The sequence below is a fragment of the Recurvomyces mirabilis genome, assembly GCF_035927965.1.
Source record: "Recurvomyces mirabilis strain CCFEE 5264 chromosome Unknown scaffold_13, whole genome shotgun sequence".
Lineage (NCBI taxonomy): Eukaryota > Fungi > Ascomycota > Dothideomycetes > Mycosphaerellales > Teratosphaeriaceae > Recurvomyces > Recurvomyces mirabilis.
Window position 1 is genome coordinate 8,870 of NW_027041947.1, and position 20,250 is coordinate 29,119.

The 20,250-nt window shown below is 52.5% G+C and overlaps 9 protein-coding genes across 9 annotated transcripts; 6 read left to right on the plus strand and 3 right to left on the minus strand.

Moving 5' to 3' along the window:
• Nucleotides 1-1,039: 1,039 nt before the first annotated feature.
• On the minus strand, nucleotides 1,040-1,931 carry LTS14_005315 (uncharacterized protein; the record flags this gene model as incomplete). Its single annotated transcript, XM_064838013.1, has 3 exons — nucleotides 1,040-1,351; nucleotides 1,404-1,797; nucleotides 1,849-1,931. 3 exons carry the CDS (start codon nucleotides 1,929-1,931, stop codon nucleotides 1,040-1,042), a joined length of 789 nt encoding a protein of 262 aa, XP_064694098.1.
• Nucleotides 1,932-4,050: 2,119 nt separating this feature from the next.
• On the plus strand, nucleotides 4,051-4,869 carry LTS14_005316 (uncharacterized protein; the record flags this gene model as incomplete). The annotated part of the gene is made up of 3 exons (XM_064838014.1): nucleotides 4,051-4,140; nucleotides 4,274-4,616; nucleotides 4,643-4,869. The coding sequence occupies 3 exons, from the start codon at nucleotides 4,051-4,053 to the stop codon at nucleotides 4,867-4,869; spliced, it is 660 nt and encodes a 219-aa protein (XP_064694099.1).
• Nucleotides 4,870-5,343: 474 nt separating this feature from the next.
• Nucleotides 5,344-6,189, plus strand: LTS14_005317 (uncharacterized protein; the record flags this gene model as incomplete). Its single annotated transcript, XM_064838015.1, has 1 exon — nucleotides 5,344-6,189. One exon carries the CDS (start codon nucleotides 5,344-5,346, stop codon nucleotides 6,187-6,189), a length of 846 nt encoding a protein of 281 aa, XP_064694100.1.
• Nucleotides 6,190-6,423: 234 nt separating this feature from the next.
• Nucleotides 6,424-7,304, minus strand: ADK2 (Adenylate kinase 2; the record flags this gene model as incomplete). Its single annotated transcript, XM_064838016.1, has 2 exons — nucleotides 6,424-7,076; nucleotides 7,139-7,304. The coding sequence occupies 2 exons, from the start codon at nucleotides 7,302-7,304 to the stop codon at nucleotides 6,424-6,426; spliced, it is 819 nt and encodes a 272-aa protein (XP_064694101.1).
• Nucleotides 7,305-8,108: 804 nt separating this feature from the next.
• YLH47 (LETM1 domain-containing protein ylh47) lies at nucleotides 8,109-9,878 on the plus strand (the record flags this gene model as incomplete). Its single annotated transcript, XM_064838017.1, has 2 exons — nucleotides 8,109-9,766; nucleotides 9,845-9,878. The coding sequence occupies 2 exons, from the start codon at nucleotides 8,109-8,111 to the stop codon at nucleotides 9,876-9,878; spliced, it is 1,692 nt and encodes a 563-aa protein (XP_064694102.1).
• Nucleotides 9,879-10,942: 1,064 nt separating this feature from the next.
• LTS14_005320 (uncharacterized protein) lies at nucleotides 10,943-12,484 on the plus strand (the record flags this gene model as incomplete). Its single annotated transcript, XM_064838018.1, has 1 exon — nucleotides 10,943-12,484. The coding sequence occupies one exon, from the start codon at nucleotides 10,943-10,945 to the stop codon at nucleotides 12,482-12,484; it is 1,542 nt and encodes a 513-aa protein (XP_064694103.1).
• A 677-nt stretch (nucleotides 12,485-13,161) lies between these two features.
• On the plus strand, nucleotides 13,162-15,848 carry LTS14_005321 (uncharacterized protein; the record flags this gene model as incomplete). The annotated part of the gene is made up of 8 exons (XM_064838019.1): nucleotides 13,162-13,324; nucleotides 13,373-13,681; nucleotides 13,751-13,923; nucleotides 13,979-14,513; nucleotides 14,572-15,135; nucleotides 15,191-15,268; nucleotides 15,321-15,417; nucleotides 15,470-15,848. 8 exons carry the CDS (start codon nucleotides 13,162-13,164, stop codon nucleotides 15,846-15,848), a joined length of 2,298 nt encoding a protein of 765 aa, XP_064694104.1.
• A 289-nt stretch (nucleotides 15,849-16,137) lies between these two features.
• PCD1 (8-oxo-dGTP diphosphatase) lies at nucleotides 16,138-17,181 on the plus strand (the record flags this gene model as incomplete). The annotated part of the gene is made up of 1 exon (XM_064838020.1): nucleotides 16,138-17,181. One exon carries the CDS (start codon nucleotides 16,138-16,140, stop codon nucleotides 17,179-17,181), a length of 1,044 nt encoding a protein of 347 aa, XP_064694105.1.
• Nucleotides 17,182-17,762: 581 nt separating this feature from the next.
• Nucleotides 17,763-19,705, minus strand: LTS14_005323 (uncharacterized protein; the record flags this gene model as incomplete). The annotated part of the gene is made up of 2 exons (XM_064838021.1): nucleotides 17,763-19,650; nucleotides 19,701-19,705. The coding sequence occupies 2 exons, from the start codon at nucleotides 19,703-19,705 to the stop codon at nucleotides 17,763-17,765; spliced, it is 1,893 nt and encodes a 630-aa protein (XP_064694106.1).
• Nucleotides 19,706-20,250: the final 545 nt, after the last annotated feature.

Sequence of the window (20,250 nt, forward strand, 5' to 3'; positions counted from 1 at the left end):
CTGTGCTTTCGGCCGAGCTCGTTCACCCTTAGCGCATCACGACTCCCACCTTTGCTTTGAACATCATATCGCCACACCATGTCAGACTCATCCTTTCGAGAGGCAGTAAATGCACCTCTGGCTTCGAACGATGGTCACATATCACCGCTCTCGCTCGATGCCAAGAGGCTGGGATTTTCTGGACCAAGTGTAGAGATTGCACCGCTCGAGACGGAGCATATATCGGTGCTGTGGTCGACGACCATGGTGGACAATCCCGCAAATGCGAGGCTGTTTCGCCAAGTGTATGGAGAAGATTTCAACGACCTACAAACTTTCACGAGCATCATCGAGCAGGGACGAGCTGCGGCGACGCACATTCCATTAATGGTCACTTCTCACGGCTCCGTCCAACCTTCCAACTGGTCAATTATGTGCCTGCCTCGGGAAAAGGAAGATCCATTGCTATATGCAAGATTCCTAGAGAACACTTTGCGCGTCGAGGCCCACCTCGAGAGCAACTACCTGATCAATTGCCATGTGTTCGACGACTTGCACCACAATTCGATAAGACTCAGGCAGGGCAGTCTTCCTAAGGATCACCCAATTCGTTTCGAGCGGTCGCTGTTAGCTTCCTTTCGAAGGACGCTCTTCGTGCAGGAGGAATCTGAAATCAGTGATCTATTTGTGGTGAATAAACATAATTGGCTGGCAACGAAGGTAACGACCGCAGCGTGGCTGGGCATCGACCTCGCACAAAGCAGAGCGGGGGGAGATCTGTAGATGTACGTTGCCAGACTTATAGAGCCTGTGGGATTCCTTTTGCAGACCCAAGATGGACTTGAGGTACAAAGCTCACCCACGAACCGTGTGAATGCCCGGCCTGCGTTCTTTGACAGTGCAAAGTGCTAAGAGGCTCGGGATATACCAGCTGCTATTCTACATGGCCCTCACGACGCAAATAAAAACTCAAGAAGCAGACCAGGAAGTGCTTCTAAACAGTGGCATGAACCACTCGATGGCATGCATCATGCTGTTCGTCCTAGTCCACGCTGACAGCCTAAATCAAAGCCAGTACCTGATCTCCATCGAACGACAGAGCTTTGTCTTCGGACAACACCAACGCTCGCAGGTCTTGAGCAAATCTGTCGAGATCAATCCTGTCTAGCAGATATCTCGGATGGGACTGCAATAAGTGCCAGACCTCTTCGACCGACAAAGGCCTCTTGGACAACTGCTGGCGATTTTGCTTATCCACCAGATTATTCGCGGGAAGATCAACAAATGTATGGTCCAGCTCATCGAAGTCGCACGTCCTGAGATTGGTGAAGTGCCTGGCGCAATTGTTGCACAGTGGCGTCGTTTCATCGCACTGTACTTGCATCAGCAGGAGGCTATCATGTCATCATGCTTATCATACTCACTTTGACCTTGCGCAGCTTACAAGTCTTGCAGCCGGTTTTACTCTTGGTGTGAGCACGCCTCGGAACGGGCTGCCTACAGTGATTATGCTTGACATCTCTTGATGTCTTCGGAGTGATTAATGGTACGAAAGCTCGTCTAGACGACTGCAAGTATTCCGCTGTACTCGTATCACTTTCCGGACTGGACGTCGATACTGGCTGTGGAAATATGAAAATACTCGTCGGCTTGGCCACTGCTGCTTGCAAGACCTCATTCTCGATCTTCAAATTGTCGAGCTGGCTTCGGAGAAGCTCGTTGTTGGCATGCAGGAGAGAGCGCTTGTTTTGCAGCAAACCAATCCCATCTTCCATGTCCTGTACGAACTGGACTTGACGTTGACGGAAATTTCGTTGCCTGAACGACAGTCAATGCAAGATTCTTGTGTATCCCAGGCACCCGACTTACGCTGTGCGATTCCTGTCCTTGCGATCCATCCCAGCTCTTGGTATCATGTCCCCAAAATCTGCGGTACTGTTGGGTGCAGCCATACTGGGCTTGATCTGTGAGTCAAAGGGAGTCAACGTCCCGGAGAAGCAGTGATCACCGCTTCGGGCCTCGCCTCGAAAGCAGTGAGCGTCATCTGATACAATAAATGGCACTATGTGAGCATCATGTGCCGGAGTCCAGCACGAACCATTCTATCTCCTCTCGTCAGCGACTCAACACCATGGTATCATCACGAGACCGGCATACTGATACCGAGTCCATGAAAGGATCATAAGTCGCTGGACTTAGGATCTCCTGCTGCAACATATCGATATGGTTGTGGCTCGCTGGGATCGTGGACTGATGGATTGTGTTTCTCCATTGCTGTCTTTCTATGATCGGGGGTGCTTTCTCGTGTCCCGGGTGCTGAATCATGACGAGGATCTTACTTCAGCATAAATCAACCTTCTGCGCGCGGTTCGTCGTCTCAGTGGAAAGTGGAAGTAACACGTCGGGCTCGAAAGAAGCCAGTATGCATTGCTTCGAGTATGGGGCCGGGAGGTCAAGAGCTTTTGTAGCCTGGCAGAAAAACAATGTTCAGCAGCGGCCGCCAATGCTGACCCGTGAAGCCAAATGGTATTGAGACGCAAGATCCCCGGAGGCACAGAGCTGAATGTCCCTCAAGTAGGATGGTGCATTGAGCCGCATGGTCCATACATTATCGACTAAGCGATTCGGTCTAGCGTACAGTGGAACCAATAGCCACATCCAACGATGCAACATTACCGCCCAGCCCGTGGAGGCAGTCTGCCTAGAAGCAATGCTCTGTAAGCTGTCATGATCGGGGATGACGCTCATTGGGCAGGGAGCATCAGAAGCCAGCATGCCAAGGTGATGCCACAAGCGTGGCAGACAGTGCATGACCGAAACAAGTAGGCCTCCGTATCAAGACAGGCTGGTGCCCTATGATAGAGGTGGGGAATTTCTGGCTTGACCATGCAGGACTCCCGTGTTGCTAGTGTGTGGAGCAGACGGAATGTAGGCTGCAGGGTCGATGTGGTAGCAGCGCCTGAGTGGAGGTAGACATGATCGAAGGACATGCTGGTAGAGAAGCAAGTCGTCCAGGCTCCCGAAGCCGGCTCCTGGCGATGATCTGAACACTAGTCAACGTTAATCTAGGAGGCTGGTGAGGAGGGCAATGTTTTTCGGGCCGTTCCTGCTACAGCAAAGGCCTCGAGCCAAGAATATGGGCGCCTATCGGCATGCATAATCGCCGGGTACTCCACCTTATTATACTACATCTGCAGGCTGTATCGACTAGAGGATGAAAGAATGGTCGACCTGGCCATGCATGAACGGACTAGACCGATGGTCACGTGCTCGGCTTCGTGTTGAGCTGCTGAGCACGGACTCTCTCTTGGGCGCATTGGAACATTGCATGGAGCACGCACAGTTGTGTCTTCATGACGAACCCATATCGGTTGATGATCGACATTGTTCTGCCGCACGGGAGCCTCGACAGTGGCTCAGGGCGAGGCAGCCCTATATCGAGCGAAACTGGTTGTCCTGAAGAGGACTAGTGCGATACAAGACTGGTCTGACTGAGTCTGTTGCGTTGTTTGGGTCCATGATGAGCATCGAAGGTCGAACATCAACTTGCATCTCGCACAACGCCCCAGCGACAACGAGTCTCTACACCTCCCATCTACGGGCTATTACGATCCAATCTCCTCTGCTTTGCTTCCCGTTTGAAGACAGTATATTTGGCCCACTATATCGCGCTCCTCATTACCATCATTCTCTGTGGCAGCGCACAACATGCACCGGCGATGGTCACGCGATGACCAGACGGTGTGTCTGTTGGGCATTGCTTTCGTACTGAGCGCTGCATCTTGACTTGTGAATATGAAGAACCACTTATTCTGGCAAGAAGCAGCTATGGATTCTTCCCGACACTGGACACATTCTCCAGCAGCGACGACATTGCCACATATTGCGGCTGCACAGAAGCAACCCGCCTCTGTGGCTGATGGCAAACGCTGCGGTACATTACTCCTTCTTCCCGAACAAGTTTATTGGTGACCTTGAATCCACGAATCTCATTATCAGGCGAGGCCTCCCTATGTTCGAACTTCAGACCAAGAGCAAACGGAGGGCTGTGATGCAGGTAAACCGTACACAATGGAAGCTCGCATGGACAATAGGTATAAGACGACCGAAGGCGTCGCCCAGCAAGGCTCACTGAAGCAGGACGACATTCGAACCAGCTCAGTAAGCCCAATCGATGCTCTCCAGACTCTCCAAACGAGCAAAGCCCCCAGCACTACCTGCGTACGATCCAATGCTGACACCATTCAGGAACATGCCAGAAGGAAAAGGAGCCGCACTGACCTTCAGTCCAAAGAGCTCCAATCCCAAGAAACACGAGCATGACAATCCACGACTCGTTCGCCGCGTAGGAACACACAAACTCATCACCTGCGTAGGCGTCTACTTCTCCCTTGGCCCGAACCGGTGTTTCTTCGCCCACATCAACGCCCTTGTCATGCGACAGCACAACTGGAGATTGTGGCGAGACGAATATCAGCGCGACGTCAAGGACGAAGGCGAGGCGGAGTATTACAGACGCCGAGTCAACTTCCAGCTGGAGCAGCATGCCAAGTGGAATGCTTGGGATCCGGCTGAGCACAGGTCCGATATTGCGCGGTCGTTGATCATTGCTTGTCCGGTAATGGAAGGAAGGACTGGTGAGCCGGTTGTACAAGCTGTGAAGTACTTCTGGGGGTTGAGAGTGAGAAGGAGGTCGAGGGGCACAAAAAATCTGGGTTCGTCGTTGAACATCCGGGTGGAAAGCCCGTGATGCTATCCTATGATGCGACTGAAGGTCTTCCACCGCCTGAGTTGGAACAGTACGCGCCTCTGGATGAGACAAACGTGGAGCAGTTTGAGATCACGCTTGACCTCAATCCAGGCAGCAATAGCTGGTCGCCACTCATGTGAGGGGGCGGCTCGTGCTGTGGAAGTAGCACATAGAGAATGAACCAGTTCCCCCTCAAGCTTGAGCTCATAGTGGTCAATACTTGAATCGATATTCAGTCCAAGTCGGATTCAGTGGACTGACTCCATGTAATTTTGCATGGAGTCAGTTGCAGGAAGTCGAAGTCATGACTCGGATAGTCAAGTATTGACCGCTATGCTTGAGCTTGGTGCCTTTTCCACTCTCATGTCGGCCAGTGCATTCGATCGACTTCATGCTTCTGGTTCGCGGCCGGCCCGTTAGTCAGAAAGGTTTGCTGTGCCGCGAACATCGTTTGCACTGGTATGCATTCTGGGTGTTTGTGCTTCGAGCAGCAAACCATGTATACAGGCCGGTAGGTAGCAATTCGAGCCTGTCGATGTACAGAAAGGTATATGTATCGTCTGTAGTACCAGATCTCATACCTGACCATCGTCATCGAAAGTGCTACCGCGAAGATGGCATTCCTTTCCACCAAACTCAGACCAACCACAAGCATACCCTCCTTCCACAACCTCAAGCGCTTCTCCACCTACCGCGATCCCAACCCGAACCCCCTCCGCATATCCTTCCTCCACGTCCCAGAAGGCAAAGGCGGCCTTCTCCCCACCCAGAATCTACCCAACACCCAAGCAGACACCGCCTACGACAGTCCTCAAATCCAGCACGTCGGCACATCCGGCGTCCGGACCTGCGTAGGCGTATACTTCGCCATCGATTCCTCTCGCTGCTTCGTAGCCCACATCAATGGCCTCATCAATCGTGGCTTAGACGAGAAGAATGAGCGGTTGCTCTCATACCACAAGGAATTACAGGAGCAGGAGGCGGCGTTCTTCCGTTCCGAGACGAGGAAGAGGTTGAGGGCAAATGCCGAAAAGCACGGCTGGGATCCGGTGGTTCAAAAATCGACGATCTTGAAGAGTCTTTTGATCACTTGTCCCGAGCCTCGCAATCGCGCTTTGAGCAGGATGACGGAAGCTGGAGAGGTTGACATCTGTGACGAGAACACAGGCCTGTGGATTATAGAGGGTATCAAAGACTTCTTCGATGCGCCGGATGATACGATTGTGCACGAGAAGGAGGGGTTCGTGGTTCAGCATCCGGATGGCAAGCCGACCATGCTGTCGTATGAGCCGGAGAAGTGGCCCGAGGCTCGCGTCGGTGGCGAAGATGGAATGCTAGCGCAGATGACGTCGGTACGGGATGGAGAGCCACCGGAGATGGAGTGTTTCAGGCGAGTCGAGCAGATGCGCCTGGATGGTTGGATCATTGTGAAGGATGATGGGTGGCGAAAGAGGTATTAACTCCGTCCAGGAGATATGGCCTGAGTGGCCATTGAATGGCTACGTTATCCTTGTAACGCGACACTATCGACTGGATACAATCTCAAAGATATTCCGCGTAGTATGTCGCTTCTCATGTACTGGCCAAATCTATCCTGTGGTCTTTGTTGGTCCTGCACATTCCACCATCCAGACGCCAGGCTAATCGCAAGATATACACAAACGCGCTGCATATGCACAGTGCCCAATCACTTCTCACGCGCCAAACCGCTTCCCAAACTCCTCAAATATCTTCGGCGTGATCTCATCACTGCTGTTCCCTTCCACCCTCCACAGCACACCCCTCTCCTCGTAGTGGTTCAACAACGGCGCACTGTTCTCCTCAAAACTCTTCAACCTCGCCTGCCACACTTCGGGCTTATCATCGTCGCGCTGGATCAACTCTTCGCCTGTCATGTCGTCCTTGCCCTCTACCTTGGGAGCGTTGAAGGTCGTGTTGTAGACTCGTCCGCTCTTGGGATGGATCCAGCGATTGCATATCCGATCGAGGATGATGGAGGTGGGAGTGTGGATGTGGATGACCATGTTGATCGGGATCAATGAGGCAAGCTGTAAGGCTTGCGAGGTGGTGCGGGGGAATCCGTCCAAGATGAAGCTAGCTTCTGGGGCGTCACTGAAGTCGAACTCTAGGTCTGAGGTCGCTTGGGCGTGAAGGGGTGGGACGGTGAGGAATTCGTCCGGGCTGGTGGGTGGGGTGAAGGAGGTGGAGAGGGTGTTGACGGTGAAGGGTTGGACGCCTTCTTTTGGTATGAGCCAGCCGCGGGTAGTCAGGGCGTTCCGGATGAGGCGAAGGATCATGCTATCTGGGACTAGACCGCCGGTTTTCATGATGGAGTCGGCTTGCATGCCTGTCACGCGATGTCGTCAGCAATCCATCAACGTCACCTGTTACCTGTTGCACATGACCTACCAAGCGGAGTCTTCTGTCGCACATTGTCCCGTAGGAGGTCTCCGGACGATATGCTGTCAAGCTGTGGAAATCGCTTGAGCATGCGCTCGGTCTGCGTGCCCTTGCCTACCCCCGGTGCGCCGACCAGGATGATCCGCGCTGCTTTGCGCAGGCGCATGGTTGACATGGTGAGCTGAGAACTCAACAGACTATATGCTAGAAATGCGACGCTATAATATATATGTACAGAGGAAGGAAGTGGTCTTATGCCAGCAAGATAAGCAAATGGCAGGTCCCCGCAGAGGTCGTGTATCCGCGAGGCGGAGGTCGAGTGGGTCAGCTACTATCGTACATGGTGGCGGAGGTAGCGTGGAAAGGGGTGAAGAGTCGTCGACTTCCTCGCGAGGTCAAGTTAGATTAGGTAGATCGGATGGTGGTATGGTTGAGAGGTGAAGGTGAATGAGCTAATCTTGGCTAGCCTCCTCCAACGTTCCTTCTGCTCGGCCATTCCCACAAACTCCGAAGCCGCTTTCCCCGCAAAACTCTAAGAGCACGGCGGTAGTCAGCCCTACAGCTCATCATCCCATGTCTCGTGGCAAGCACGCATGTAGTGCATAAGCGACATGTCATAGGACGCGTCGTGACCAAGGCAGATGATGCCTGTTGAAACTATTAAGTCCTCATGGCTCTAGTCGGAAGTCTTGCGAGAGAGGAGGTCCGGATGAGGTGAGGTCAGATTATTACTGTAGATCCGCGGGAGTTTCTGGAAGGAACAAGCTCCGGTACCTGATCTGACTGATCTGATCTACTTTTGTGTGTGGATGCACGTGCGAGGGATGCTTTGGTCAGCCTTCACCCAGAACGCGGATCATCTCTATTCCATCACTATTCCATCACCACATCTTCTATTCTTTCTCACCCACCATCGCCGCATGTTGTAGTACTTTCTCTATACTGTAATATCACCCCGAGTGCTTCCATCATTCAAATCATGATGCTCTCCACCCGAGCATCCGCCCAGCTGGCCCCTTTGCTGCTCCGTGGTGGCAGTCGAGTCGCCTTCCAGCGTGGCGTTCGTTTTCCGAGACAACTACCTGCTATCGCCATCCTCGTCCCACACAAAGGCTATGCGACCGACACATCCACCGACCACAGCGGCAACAACAGCCAGCCGCCACCAGGCTTTAACCTCGACCAAGCCAAGCGACCTCTTCCCAAGGAGCAGCAGGACAAGAAGGCTGCTCAATCTGGCAAGAGCGATGACAAGAGAATCGCGGATCCCGACTCCGTCGTCGCCAAGCCCACCGCTCAGGCACCCACCCAAGCAGAGGAGCAACGTGCACTGAGTGAGCTTGCAAGTCAAAAGACAGAGGCGGAGAAGTCGGAAGCAAAGAAAGCGCTGGCCAAGAAGGAGGAGAAGAAAAAGATGACGCTCTGGGCGAAAGTCAAGCACGAGGCGCAACATTACTGGGACGGCACAAAACTTTTGGCAACCGAAGTTCGCATCTCGAGTCGTCTGGCGTTGAAGATGGCCGCTGGATACGAGCTCACACGTAGAGAGCATCGGCAACTGCACCGCACAGTCCAAGACTTGGGCCGCTTAGTCCCATTCTCAGTCTTCGTCATCGTGCCCTTTGCAGAATTACTCCTCCCAGTCGCCCTCAAGCTCTTCCCCAACATGCTACCCAGCACATACGAAGACGCCAAGAGCAAGGAGAAGAAAGCTACTCGATTACGGTCAAGCAGGAAAGAAGTCTCCACGTTCCTTCGTCAGACTTTGCGCGAATCTGGTATTCCCATTACAGCGGCACATCTGGAGAGAGAGGAATTCACCGAATTCTTTCGAAAGCTGAGAGCTACTGGTGAGACACCGAGTAAGAGCGATATTATCAAAGTCTGCAAGCTTTTCAAGGACGATCTTACTTTGGACAACCTGAGCAGGCCACAATTGGTCGGCATTTGCAGATATATGAACCTAAACACATTCGGATCAGACGCTATGCTTCGTTACCAGGTTCGACATCGTATGCGACAGATCAAGCGTGACGATCGCGCGATCTCCTTCGAGGGTGTGGAGAGCTTGTCCGTGCCGGAATTGCAGACCGCTTGTGCAGCGAGAGGACTGAGAACACATGGCATGAGTCCGGGAAGATTACGCGACGATCTCCACCTCTGGCTCGACCTGCGATTGAAGTACGGCGTGCCTAGTACGCTACTCGTGCTCAGCAATGCTTTCATGTACGCTCAGGGCAAGGAGACCGAGTTTGACTCCCTCCTTGACGCTCTCCAAGCAGTCTTGAGCAGTATCCCAGAAGAACTCTTCCACGAAATTGAGCTCGAGGTCCATAACGCCGAGGGCGCGGCAACCAACAAGCAGCGCCTAGAAGTCCTCAAGGAGCAACAAGAGCTGATCAAAGAGGAAAACGAGGCAGCGCAGCAGAACGGGAAGGAGGCGCAGAGTGTCAATGACCGAGAGGATATCGATGAGAAGGAAGAGGAGTCGACCCAAGAAAAGGCGTTGGCGAAAGAGGGCAAGGAGAGAGAGGAGAGCGTGATCAGCGAGAAGACGGCCGCGACGGGCGAGGACGAGGATGCTAAGCTCGTGGCGCCTGAAAGGGAGGAGGGAAAGAAGGAGGATGAAAAGAAGGCGTAGGTTTCATTTGTGATTGTGGTATAGATGCTAGATCTGGTGGCGCATTGGTGGTTTTGTGCTATGGATTGGTGCAGGGACAGCCTCTGGGCCAAAGGCGAATCAAGGTAGATAGGCATTTGAAGAATGCCGCTGCGAAGGATGCAGGATATGGACTCACTGCTCAGCGTGGCGAAAGAAAGCATAGATGGGTGCTGGCTCGGCGTGTAGAAAAACAGCTCTGTTCGTAATGCAAGGCAAGACCTCACGTGACTCTATACCCACCTCACCGCCCATAATGGCCTATACCGTTCCGATTGTCGCCTCGCTCTGATCTATAACACTACAGACTCGTTCGCTGTACTCTAGGGCTCCACGGTTGCTTCACGTCTTCACGTAGTCGTACGCGGTATCGTTCTCGTCGGAGAGTATGCGTACATGTACGCATTTAGTGCCACTAAAATAGTCTTTGCGGGCAGGAGTCCTGCCGAACCTTCTTCTACTCTCACTCTACTCTACTATTCCGTTGACAACCTGCTTCCGTATACACACATGCATGAGGGCTGCATGGCTAGCTTTCACTACTGCTTCCGTGTGGTGTGGTGGGTGTGTAGATGGCTTGCGTGTTGTCTCTCAACAAACCCTTTGTCCACTTCTGCGAAGAAGCAGTGGTGGCGAAACACAATCCATGCGACACGATGCTGACACTTCCTACGCCCCTCCCGACTCGCAGAGATGCCGAGAGTACGGCAGAAGACCAATACACGACGCATGACTGGCCACCCGAGCTGTCAACCGAAACGAGCGTTCGATGTGCCGGTTTGTAGCAGCGCTCTTTCCTGATTTGATCTTCACAGCTGCCGCATTCACGCGGCTTGCATGGCCTTACTGATCCCTGCATCGTCGAATCATCTCCTACACCAATCACAGTCTCGCTTTCTTACTTCTATCGCTTGGTTCGCCTGCCACGCTCTCACTCCGTCTCGCTATTCATGCAGTCGCACGGGAAGTAGTGTGTGTCGGGTAGTTTACTTGCATGCGCCACTTTGCCGGCTGACAATTCCTGCTTCTCGGAAGTCCCTTGCAGGTTTCGACAACCTTGAATCTGGTGTCGCTCAAGAGCTACACCACGTCCAATCTGTCTGGCACTAACATCGCACTACCGTCGACTGTTAGTCAGTCAGTCACCACACACGATGCCGTCGCATACCACGACACGGATCCGTACGACGATCAACTTCCCGCTGGAGCTCCACTACATCAAATCGCTCTTTCTACACAAACGATATCGCCAATGCATTCAGACCTGTCGCGATATGCTTAAAGCCGGTGGCGACTCTGTGCTGCAGCAACCTCTACAGCAGACGTTCATCAACTTCTACCTAGGACTTGCGCATGAGGAGCTTGCGCGTTTGATGCATGAGCAGTCGCAAGCGAAGATCCCGGCATTCTGTCAGGCTGAAGATTCCTATGGAATTGCACTGCAGCTGCTGCCCAGCGATGAGGATGCGGCTGGCTCAGCGAGCAGGGCAGAGGTGCCTGTGAAGGAGGATCCATTCGTTGAGCAAACAGCCATTGCCACTCCTACGCCACCAGCAGACGATGATGAATACGACCCTTACAACTACTTCAGCCCCTCGTTCACACAGATTTCCGCCGAGTCGGTTCCTGGCTCTCCGCCAAATTTCACAGACACAAACGACCTGCCTTCACGATCGCCACAGCCTATGTCTCGGGACAGCACAAGCTCAGACCTAGAAAGCCACTCCAGCTTCGACCAAATCATGAATCCTCACAAGACCCTCCAGCGTGACGCCTCACGGATGTACTTGCTAGACGCAGTACCACAGAAAGGACTCCAACGCGACATATCTCGCATGTCCGTCCTCGACTCGCCACCACGCATTCCGCCAAGACCACAGATGCCCAAAAGCGTGTCGCAAGGCCTGCTGCGACCAATTCGTCCCGGCGTGCCGCCGCAGGCATTTCATGTTCCTCCTCGACTACCGTACGTTGGTAGCTCAGCGAGTACGTCGAGGTTGCCAAAACTGATCACGAGGAATGCATGGGGTTCCCCCATTGGCCACGTACCAAAGACGATTCGTGAGGATCGGGAGGAGGAGTATTATGAAGCTGAGCCTGTCTCACCTATTTCACCTAGTGATTGGAATGATGCTGCTTCGAACGCTTCGACTATTTCGCCGGTTTCTCCCGAGACGCCTACAAGGACTTATGGCTACGAGCCAGCTGCGATAGAGACTGCAGATCCGGAGGTCCAGAAGAAAATAATTCCGCAGGAGGATGTAGATCAGGAGGATGTGATCAAGCATCCCCAAAGCACTCCATACCAGGACATGGCAACACAGCTCCAAACGCATCTTCGCCTGCTGCATGAGGCAAAAGACCACGCAATCACTATTCAAACCTCCCGTAAAATCTCATCCACAGCTCCGACCAACGGCACACCTCGCATACCACTTCGCTTGAGTCTAGACGGCTCCACACATGACAGCAGCAGACCCGAGAGCGTGTCTAGTAAGCACGACAGCGTGGTGGGAGAGGCGAAGCCGAGGCGCTTGCCGCAGAGTAAAAGCTACTGGTCTTTCAAGCCGGACGAGGTTAGCACTAATGAGAAGCGGAGACGGATCGAAGACGGACGGGAGAGGATGTGGACGAGGGAGAGGTTTGATGGGAGAAAGTATGGTTTGCTTGCTGAGCGGGCTTTGGCGGAGATTTGAGAGAGCCTACCAGCTTGAGTGGTAGGGTTGGTCTAGGACAGGCTTGATGGGATGTACGTGGAAGAATGGCTGCCGTGGCTGCATCCTTCCGCCTGCGAGATCGCATCAGGAGGGCCGTATAGCGCAGTGTACTTGCATATTTTACAGCGGATACCCATAGCCATAGATATGTCGGCCGTCTGTTAGAGCATTCGCCAGCTTTCAAAGACGACTCGGTCAACAATACTGGTTGTGTCCGAGACATTCAAGGTGAAGTCCTTGGAGGTGCTCGGGCCATCTGGCGGCGAGACTTTGCAGATCGAAACTCTCCCCAACTTTCACCGTCCGGAACATGACTTCCACGAATGCAACCATGAGAAGTAAGTGCACCGCTCATGGCCTGCTTTCGAGCGGGGTCTCGTATGTGAGTGTTGCAACGACAATCGTGAGTCAATGTGGAGCCGAAGCTGGAGACCTGCCATGGCGAAGCCAAGGTCGACCGCAGGCAACACCTGTGATGGTTCACTCCATCGTGATCCGTCCAGATACGAGACCAAGACGTTGTCTGCTCTTCGAATCTCGACTTCGCCACTGAGGAAGACTTGAGAGTCGGCTGAAGAGACTCATTGTCCCATTGCAAGCTTTGAGCAGTCCTACCGATCTGTCGACCAGCTACCTCTGATGCACATCAGCTTGGAATGTCCAACTTAGTATTCTACATACTGTGGCTTGGCGCGGTGGCCAATGCCATCACGTTGCCAAAGTCTTACGATACGGTATGGACGACACAGAGTAACAACTCTGCTGGCTCGATGCCTGTTGGTGCAGGAGACATAGGGTTGAACGTATGGGCAGAAGACGGTGAGTGACTCTCCCGTGTGGACGCGGGTCAAGCTGATATCTCTGAAGGCGATGTTCTCTTCTATATCGCACAAAGTGGAGCTTTTGACGAGAATAACTCGTTGCTGAAGCTGGGACGAGTCAGGTTGACTATGGACCCCAATCCATTTGGTACTGGATGCAGCTTTGAGCAGCGATTGCTACTTAACGATGGCTATGCTGAAGTCAAGGGCGACAATAACACGGTCGTCAAGATCTGGGTTGACGTTAACACATCAGATATTCATATTGGGATCGACAATGCCGCTAACATCACACTGCGGGCTGCGATGGAGAGCTGGCGGACGTCCGGGTACCAGATGGTCACTAATGAGCAGCGTAAGTGCCCAGGAATTCTACGCTGTTAGTACGACTGACACTTGGAAGAACAATCATCTTGGGGTGTAGACGCTGTACCTGCCATTCCGCTTCCATACCAGTACCCAGATACAGTGAACTTCACATCTGGAGGGGTATTGAGTTTCCACCACAACTACGAAACACCACTGTTCGACTTCCAGGCGAAAGAACAAGGTCTGGTTGATCCTGAGTCATATTACGATCCTATGCGAAACAATACAGTACGTATATTTTACCAAAGTGTTCGATCTTGCTTCCTGGCTAACTCATCCCGAGTTCGGGAGCTTTATGTACTCGCCACAACTTGACGATACCAGCATCTCATACGGGAAATATCTCAATACAAGCTACACTGCTTTTACACTCAGTTCATCTCGCCCTCGATCATCATTTCAGCTCTACATTGGTACTGCACAGGCGCAAACTACAGAGATCGGTGCTTGGCAACAAAACCTCATCAACAAGACATTGCAGGCCGCGGACAGGACGCAAGCCAGCAGCTTACAATGGTGGCATGACTTCTGGGATCGATCGTATATCATCATCAATCCTGATGCCCCGTCCACAGATTCCGGTTTCCAGGTCGGCAAGAACTATCAGTACTTCAGGTATCTTATGGGATGCAATGCCAAGGGCCAATTCCCGACTCGATTCAATGGAGGGCTTTTCACCTTTGATCCTGTATTGACGGACAATACCACGGCCTTCACGCCTGACTACCGCAGGTGGTCGGGTGGGACTTTTACCGCACAGAACCAGAGGCTGCTATATTGGCCGTTACTGAAGAGTGGTGATTTTGACATCATGGAACGTTAGTACACAATTAGGTAAAGCTGGAGACGGTTCCTTGCTAATGTGAACTTGGTCAGAAAGCTTCGACTTCTACGGTAACATCTCACCAAATAGCAGAAAGCTAGGACAGTTGTACTTTGGCCTAGACGTAGGCTTGACGACAGAGCAGCTCGACAACAGCGGCCTTCCGAATGTTTTCGAGTACAATGCCAATACTTTCCAGTACAACACCACACGATCCTATCTCTACCCGCCTGGAGTTGACTTTAATGACTACCTGTCATGGCTATCGGACACTGCGAACGAATTCGCCGATATGGTGGTGCTTGCCAAGTCTTATGGTGGTGTAGACATCGAGCGCTGGACGCCGTTCGTCGAGTATCAACTGGCGTACTTCGATGAGTTCTACCGCCAGCGTAATGGCTTGAGTGTTGATGGTGAATTGATTTTATATCCTGCATCTGGAGCCGAGACGTACAAGCTGGCACTCAATCCGTCATCTACGGTGGCCGGGCTGCGAGCCGTCATTGCGGATATTCTGAATTTCGATGCTCCGCTGACCAAGGGCAATGAGACGTACTACAACCAATACTCTGCACGATTGCCGCCAACGCCTCTACAGCCTTGCCCAGGGAGCCCGAGTAGGTCCACACCCTCCGAGGATGTATCATCTTTTTCTCTAATACCCGTGGGCAGACCTCATATGCATCGCTCCAGCTGCGAACTTCAGCTTTGCTGAAAATACCGAGCCTACAGCGCTCTATCCTATCTTCCGTGAGCCTCTCTCATTTCCGCTCGTATGAAATCGCAGCTGATTATCCCGTAGCATGGGGCGAATATGGACTCGGCCAGCCTACAAACCTCAGCTTCGCATACAATGCATATTTTCACGATAACCAATCTGCAAGCTATCATGGCGATAAGTACGTCGCCTAGCTTACTCTCAACATTCGATCAGGACTAATGCCCTCGCAGTGGCTGGCGCCAGGACCAGATCTGGTGGGCTCGAATGGGTCTCACTGACCTGGCAGCAAATAATACCGCCTATCGATTTGCCGACAGCACGCAATATCGCTTCCCAGTCTTCAAGGGTCCCAATTATGACTGGTCTCCCGACATCAACCACTACGGTAGTGGAGCCATCGGCCTGCAAGAGATGCTCCTCCAGACATTTGCGAAGAACAATACCGAGATCCGGTTGCTGCCCGCGTGGCCTACGGACTGGAACGGCTACTTCAAATTGCTCGCTCCAGAGCAGACAGTAGTCTCTGCTAACATGACGAACGGTAAAGTGAGCGATCTTTGTGTCGAGCCTGAGCATCGGAGGGATGATGTTGTGTACGGGCAGGAATGATGGAATACATCGACGATATCTATCGTGCTGTGCAGGTTTGGGGACCAAATTAGGTGGATCTCACTCCAATTGTCAGCCTTTGGAAGGATGTTAGTGTCAACAACCTTGCTCCCCATCTTCACTCATGTAGCCATCGTTGACACTCTAATGCTATGCTCCGTACATTGCCAGAGACGAAGAAGAGCGGAAAGCTGCCGCGTGAACAGGATGACCTCGGCTCTCGCGCATTATCCCGTTGTATTCAAGACGACGTGAATCTCACGGTCATTGTAGGCACCATGGCTGGACCATGGCATCTCTATCACCCGCCTCGAAGAAGGCTCTAGCGAATCTCCGAGCATTTCGACCACCTCCCACGAATTACTACAAATGTCCTCTTGCCAGAAGGGCAGCAGTCCTCATACTGCTCTTCGCAGACCGCCGCGGTGATCTGCGAGTAGTGTTGACGATACGGTCGACAGGCCTCAGAAATTACTCTGGTCAAGCAGCTCTTCCTGGTGGCAAAGCAGACAGTCTACAAGAGACACCCTTCTACACCGCGCGACGAGAGGCATTCGAGGAGATCGGGCTCGCCATGTCAGACCACAAGCTCCCAATTGGATATGAAGTGGAGCACCTGGCAGAGTTACCAACCAATCTGGCAATGACAGAACTAGGAGTGCGACCATGCGTGGCGTTTCTGAAGACGCCGCCTCCATCACCACGAAACCAGAACCCAGATGCCGCTCGAGATCTCTTGCCAAAGCTAGATGCCAAAGAAGTTGCCGCTGTCTTTACAGCACCATTCTCCAACTTCCTCAGGGAGCGAGATTTGGACGAAGAAGCAAGGAAAACAGTGCCGGGAGAGTGGTACAAGGGCTCCTGGCACAGCTGGCACGAGACCGCCTGGCGCATGCATCAGTTCTTCGTACCTGTCAACCCATCTTCCGTCTTCTTAGCAGACCACAAGCCTCGCCAACCCAGAGTAGCTGAAGAGCAATTATCTGAAACGACTGGCGCCGAGATGCTTCCCCCGAAACCACAAAGTAAAAGCCCAGCAAGCAAATCAGCGCAGTCATCCCTCCAACCACCCCTACCCAGATCCTTCTACAAAAATGCAGACGATCCACTACAACAACCACGCTACCGTGTCTTCGGCATGACCGCCCGTATCCTAGTCGACTGCGCACGAGTGGCGTACGGCGAGGAGCCGGAGTTTGAGCACAACAGCCACTTTGGCGATGAAGATATGATTGAACGACTGATCAGCATTGGGAGATTAAGCTCGATTCGGAAGGAAGGCGAGATCTTGACGAGGGATGTTATGGTGCAGGCTGGGAGGGCGAAAATGTGAATCAGATATATGTTGAAGAGGCTCTGATGAATGTCATGATTGTGGATATGATTCGTTGGCTGGTTGTCTGGCTGGGCCATTTCATGGTGTTCTGAATGGATATTATGTACAGCTTACTTGGATACCCACAAGAAGCAAATAGACACGCACGCTAGATCAGATAACATCTTCAACTCAGTATCAGGCAGCAGGCACAAACTTCTAGTAGTCTTCGCACGCCCAACAGCATAACACGCTCGTACAACAACCCTGCTCGCCATCGCGGAACATGACCTGCTTTCCAAGCAAACACATCCTCTGGTATGATACTAATGATATGGAATAGACACTGAAAACCAGACGAGTCCCTCCAGACACAAGATCCTCCACGCAACTCAATATCCTTTTTGCTGAAAGGGATCTTGTCCGCAGCCAGAGGAGGAAAGGTGAAGAGAACAGCACCCACAAACCAAAACTCAATAATACATCATGTCAAGTCGTAAGACAGCATCGCAGTACATCTTCACGCGAGAAGAAATTCCGCCGCACAGTCTGTAGTCATGCACGCCCACCTCATAACACCGGGTTCTTCGGTTTTGAAGTTAGCCAAGTAGTGCCATTACAGCTCCCAACCCAACCATTCTCAGTTCAGCATCTCCAGCTCTCATGATGGACCCCTTAGCCCCAGAAGTCGAAGTAGGACTAGCAGAAGCATTCCGAGCACCAAGCGTTGAAGTCGTACTATTAGCCGTGGTCGTCGACGTAGCAGCAACAGAGCTTGAAGGAGACACCTTGTCCACAAGCCCAGCCACGGCGTTGCCTGCAGCTGACATGGCGCCCGAAGCCTGTGATGCTAAGATACTCCTGTAAGGTGGCAGGCCGACTGCTGTGGAATGCGGTACACCGGTCTCGGTCGCTGTGATAGTCACTGTGCCTGCCTCATTCGCTGTCGGAGAAGTTGATGGAGACGAAAGTATGGTGGAGACTGAGGTCTTCAGCGGAGCAGTTGTGGAGGTCGACGACGGGATTGAGGAGGATGTAGATGTTGTAGCAATCGAAGCTGAGGAGGCTGAGGTAGGCGTAGGGATAGACATGGCCGGGTATATGGAGATACTGGAAAACGAAGTCGAGGCTGAGGTAGGCAGTATGGATGAGCCTGTGCTGATCTTCGTCTCAAGTGATGCCGATGAGGCAGATGAGCTTGGGATGACGCCGCCTGTTGTCGATGGCATGCCAAAAGATGTGGTTGGATTTGCCGAAACCGTCGTTGTGTTCGCTGGCAAAGTCGAGTTGTCGTCGCTCCCGTCCGAGATAGCAAGAACGATATCTGAATTGGTTACGGTGGATTCAGTATCTAGCGTAATGACTTCCAAGGTTGGAGGAGATCCTGCTGTGAAGTTGACATCTGAGGTGTTGCTCAGCGATCCCACAGTGATCGTGGTCCCAGCAGCATCTATTTCCGCTTTCATCAATTCCGCCTCCAAAGAAGACAGTTCGTCTGATTGGGAGGATTTCAAGGTGTGTGGGCTGTCGAAATCGTCGTCTGAAAGACTTCCCATGTCGGTGTGACCGCCGTGGTGGCGATGATGATCCGAGTCACCATCGATATCGTCACCAGGTACATACAATCCATCCTCCTCATGGTGGTGATGCTTACGCCAGTCCTCGTTGTTGCTTGACGCAAAGTCATGCATCTCGTGTTCATGGAGATCATAGTCCTCATCGTGCGGGCCCGAGGGTCCAAGATCGTGACGATTTCTATCTTCTTTATCATGGTGACCTCGATGCTCGCTGGTGAAGTGCCATGGAGACTCATCTTCATCTTCGTCTGAACCATCATACTCATCTCCGTTGTCCTCGTCGTGGCCGTGCTTGCGGTCATGACCGTGATGAGGATGCCCTCCATGCTCCCAATCATCCTCGTAGTCATCCTCGTCGGCTAGGTCGTGGTAAGAGTGCTCGTCATGCTTGAAGTCCTCCTCGTGATTCTGGTGTTCATGCTCGGGCCCGAAGCGATGATGCGGATGCTCCTCGTCATTCGCATCGTCTCCATTACCCTCGGGACCATACTCGTGGCCCATTCCGTGATGAGGACGCTCGTGGTGATGATCATGCTCATCTTCCTCATTGTCGTCATCATCGTCTTCGTCGACCTGCACATTGACCTCTACACTTTGATGGTCCTCCTCGGGACGATGATGAGGATGGCAGTGATGACAATCGCCACTCATCTGGGCAGTGCTACTTAGCTGATCAGTATCTGGAATGCTAGACAGTATGTCGCTGAGATCCTCTTGTGGAGTCTCGAATCCAGCTTCGAGCGCGGCGGCTTCCGACATGGACATGCTCGAGGTATGGGACAATGGCAAGGGAAGGACGTTCGAGGGCTTACTGCTGTCGGTCGGATCCGGCATGTCGAGGTCCGAGAGCAGCACAGTGAGATTCGAGGAATCTGTTTCGTTCGATGTGGCCAAGGTCTGAGGCAGATCACTGGGGCGGTAAGTGACTTTCACCATGCATTCGCTGAAAGGACTGCTTACCTCATTGGGGTAGGTAGATTGGTTGGATCTGCGATGACAGTAGCATGCTGATAACCGCTGACAATGCTACTTCAGTCTTAGCCTTGAAGGTCAAACAGAAGATACTACACATATACCTTGTAGTGGTAGGATCGACTGTAGCAGTTGGTGTGCTTGATTTGGTTGCGGGTCTTGCATACGTGCAGATGAATAGACTTGTAGCTGTTACAGCCACAGCCAAAGAGAAGCTCTTCATGGCTTAGGTGAGATGTTGGGAGTGGATAATGTTGAGAGTGTTTTAAGGGGTGCGGTGATGGGAACAGCCATATCTTTATAACTACCTCCATGAGCCTACAATATATCCAGGAGCTTGCAGGCGAAGACTATGCCACGTCCCAGTCCTTCGCTGGCAGGCCACGAGCAAAGCCCATGAACAACTATGCAGCATGCTCAGGACCATGAGTGTCACGGGCAGCATTTGTGCACAGAATTTGCTGTCCAGCGGATCGCAAGCTTCTGTAAACGTGACTGTTGTGAATCCTGGTTGCTGACGTGTACTCTGCACCGGTAG